This window comes from Dipodomys ordii, unplaced genomic scaffold, assembly GCF_000151885.1.
Source record: "Dipodomys ordii isolate 6190 unplaced genomic scaffold, Dord_2.0 Scaffold6, whole genome shotgun sequence".
Classification (NCBI taxonomy): Eukaryota; Metazoa; Chordata; class Mammalia; order Rodentia; family Heteromyidae; genus Dipodomys; species Dipodomys ordii.
In genome coordinates this window covers 244,506-248,145 of record NW_012267222.1, presented here as the reverse complement: position 1 = coordinate 248,145, position 3,640 = coordinate 244,506, and the positions used below count along the sequence as shown (strand labels likewise).

The 3,640-nt window shown below is 55.9% G+C and overlaps 1 protein-coding gene across 1 annotated transcript in view; it reads left to right on the top strand.

Moving 5' to 3' along the window:
* Slc35e2b (solute carrier family 35, member E2B) overlaps positions 1-3,640 on the top strand; it is a 21,712-nt gene that overhangs the window by 4,090 nt on the left and 13,982 nt on the right. The window contains exons 3-4 of the mRNA XM_013031398.1: positions 2,459-2,526; positions 2,915-3,055. Of these exons, the coding sequence (XP_012886852.1) occupies positions 2,459-2,526; positions 2,915-3,055 (209 nt within the window). The remainder of the gene's footprint in view (positions 1-2,458; positions 2,527-2,914; positions 3,056-3,640) is intronic.

The following is a 3,640-nucleotide window of genomic DNA, read 5'->3' as shown; positions in this document are numbered from 1 at the left end:
CCCCCCGTTCCCGCCACCCGGGCTCGGGGCTCTGTGAGTTCTATAGCCAGAGAATAAAACAAACGGGGGCCGGGCCGGGGTGGGAGGCCGGGCCTGGGCCTGGGTGGGAGGCCGGGGGGGGGTAGTGATGGGGGAGGCCGGGGCGGGAGTCCGGGCAGGGGGGGCGGGAGGGGGGGGAGAGGCCGGGGTGGTCTCCAGGCCCATCTCCAGTATGACAGCTGGCCAGCGATGTGACGCGGTAGAGGTGAGGTGCATGGTGGAGGGTCTTCTGGCTGAGTGTGCAGACCCTGTGTGTGCACAGCCTGCCTGTGCAGACCTGGGAGTGCAGACCTGTGTGTGCACAGCCTGCCTGTACAGACCTGGGAGTGCAGATCTGCGTGTGCAGACCTGCGCATACAGATCGTGTGTGTGCACAGCCTGCCTGTACAGACCTGCGTGTGCAGACCTGCGCATACAGACCCTGTGTGTGCACAGCCTGCCTGTGCAGACCTGGGAGTGCAAACCTGCGTGTGCAGACCTGCGCATACAGATCCTGTGTGTGCACAGCCTGCCTGTACAGACCTGGGAGTGCAGACCTGCGTGTGCAGACCTGCGCATACAGACCCTGTGTGTGCACAGCCTGCCTGTACAGACCTGGGAGTGCAGATCTGCGTGTGCAGACCTGTGTGCAGAGCCTGTCTGTGCAGACCTGAGTGTACAGCCTGTGTGTGCAGACCTGCGCATACAGACCCTGTGTGTGCACAGCCTGCCGGTGCAGACCTGCGCGTACAGACCCTGTGTGTGCACAGCCTGCCTGTGCAGACCTGCGTGTGCAGTGCCTGCGTGTGCAGAATCTGCACATGCAGACATGCATGTGCAGACCTGTGTGTGCGGAGCTTGCATGTGCAGACCTGTGTGCAGAGCCTGCGCGTGCAGACATGCGTGTGCAGACCTGTGTGTGCAGATCCTGCGCATGCAGACATGCTTGTGCAGCGCTTGCATGTGCAGAGCTTGCGTGTGCAGGCCTGAGAGTGCAGAGGCAGACTTGCTCTGCTGCTTGTGAAGTGACTTTGCACACGATGCCAAGTCCTTCTGGAGACAGTCTAAGGAGAAGGGAGCCATTGAAGGGGGGGAAGGAACATTAAGGGAGGAAGCAGGCTTGTGAGTAGGAATAGGGGGAACTCCACAAGAGCAAGGGAGGGCAAGACACTGTCTGAGAAGAAATGTATTCTTGTTGGTTATTGTCCTGGGGCTTGAACTCAGGGCCTGGGCGCTGTCCCTGAGCTTCTCTTGCTCAAGGCTAGCGCTCTACCACTTGAGCCACAGCAACACTTCTGGCTTTTTCTGTGTATGTGGTGCTGAGGAATTGAACCCAGGGCTTCATGCATGCTAGGCAAGCACTCTACCACTGAGACACCTTCCCAGCCCCACAGGACCTGTTGTTAATGTCGATAAACTAAAAAATGCTGGAAGGGGAGGCAGGGATGAGAGTCCACTTCCTGAGCTGACTGTGGCTGGTAATGTGCTGTTTGCTGACACTTCAGGCCCCGCAAAATCAGAGCTGGCTCCATAGGTGGTCATGAAAGTTTGCCCTTTCCATCTGTGACAGACTTCTGTCAGGATCAATGCATGTGCCTACCCTGAGCTTCTTAGCCTGGGCACATGGACTTCCAGCTTCTCTGTTTAAAGCAGACCTGGGTGAGGCCGGGGCATTCTCCAGGTGGCTCTGGGGGTAAAACAGAGGTGGAACCTCTGGATTCCACTGTGTAGGATTTGAGCTTCCGTATATTTTTGTCTAAAATGCCCTGCTGACAGTTTGAACCATGCCAATTCTGGGGCTTGAACTTAGGGCCTGGGCATTTCTCCCCAACCTTTTTTACTCAAAGCTGGTGCTCAACCACCTGAGCCACAGTTCCATTTCCAGCTTTTCTGGTGGCTAAATGGAGATAAGAGTCTCATAAACTTTCCTGCCTGGGCTGGCTTCAAACCGACCCTCTGATCTCAGCCTCCTGGTTAGGATGGCAGTGTCAGCTACCAGTGTGCCAGGCTGCTCCAGAGCCTGTTAACCTAGAATTAAGGAAACTGAAAGTCCAATGGGTTTTACAAAAATGACAGTTTGCCGGTACTCTGGCTGACAGTTGGAGGGAGCAGCGTCCAGGTGGCTCTGGGGCCCGGTGTCTTCCCTGTGCTTCTGAGCCCTGCACGTGACGCTGGGTGCGCACTGCTCAAGAGAGGAGGCTTCTCCTGACCCAGGGTCAGAAGGGCACCCAGGCAGTGAAGCTTTTATCTGTGCTGGATGTACTTTAACATCTGCGAGGTTGGCGATGACTCAGACCTTTATGGCCAGTGAGCCACACCCCCAAGTTCAAGTTCAGCTGCTCAGTCTGTTTCCAGGCCCACGCAGGTGCACGCAGCCACCGGTTCTTCAGAGCACTTGATGTCTGTTCCCCGATCAATGCCGACCCTTGGTCTTTTGCAGGATAAGAATTGCTTTTCTCTGAGAGCAACTGAGAAAGAACAGACTGGAAAGCCGGGAACCAGGACTGGGTGAGTGGCTCTCTGGATCAGCGAAACACAGATTCACCCTTCAGCCCCCAGGGTTCTCTGCCTGCTCAGTGTCTGCCGAGGACACAGCGGGGGCTGGGCGTGGGCAGTGACGCCAGCCTCAGCCGTTTCTCAAGCATGAGCAGCCCCAGGGTTCACTTGGCCGGGCCGGGGAGAACCGGTATGCCACTAGAGGATGTGCTGTGGTGGGAAGCCTGTGAGATGCCCTGTGCCCCCAGTGCCCCTCTGCCCGGTGGTTCCACCCGGGCCTTGCTGTAGCAGGAATGAGGCTTGTCTCAGGTGAGGTGATAAAGAGTCTGATGAGCGGCGCTACCAGTTTTGAGGTTGCTGGTGGAGGAGCTGGGGAGCCTCCCCCCCCTGCACCCCCCAGAGCAGCAGCCTGCCTCTGCGTAGTCCGTCTGAGTAACTCCCAGACCAGCCAACAGCCGAGCCACAGCTTCCTGGGAGATTTCAGCCAGAGGTTCTGCAAGTGTACCCCAGTTCCTGCCCCTGAGACACAGGCTGTGATCCGGTGAGAGAGAAGGCCTGTGTTCACACCCCAGTACCAAAGTAACACAAAAAAAGTTCTGAGTTTAGCCACTATGGTTTTTTTTAGTCCAGAATGAGTCATTACACTAGGGCTTTAGTTGAAGTTCGCTTTTCCTACCTCAGGTCAGGAAGACATTTTTCTTCATTTTTTCCTTAAAGTATCAAAACTTAAAAGTTTTAAAGGGCTGGGAAGGTGGCTCAGTGGTAGAGCGCTTGCCTTTCATGCCTGAGGCCCTGGGTTCGATTCCTCAGCACCACATAAGCAGAATTTTAAAAAAGCCGGAAGTGGTGCTGTGGCTCAAGTGGTAGAGTGCTAGCCTTGAGCTGAAGAGTTGAGGGACAGCGCCCAGGCCCAGAGTTCAGGCCCCACAACCAGACCAAAAAAAAAAAAAGTTTTAAAATTTAGCTGGGTGCCAGTGGCTTACGCCTGTCATCCAAGCTACCCAGGAGGCTGAGCTCAGGATCACGGTTCAAAGCCAGGCTGGGCAGGAAACTCAGTGAGACTCTTATCTCCAATAAACTACTCAGAAAACTGGAAGTGGTGCTGTGGCTCAAATGGTAGAGCGCT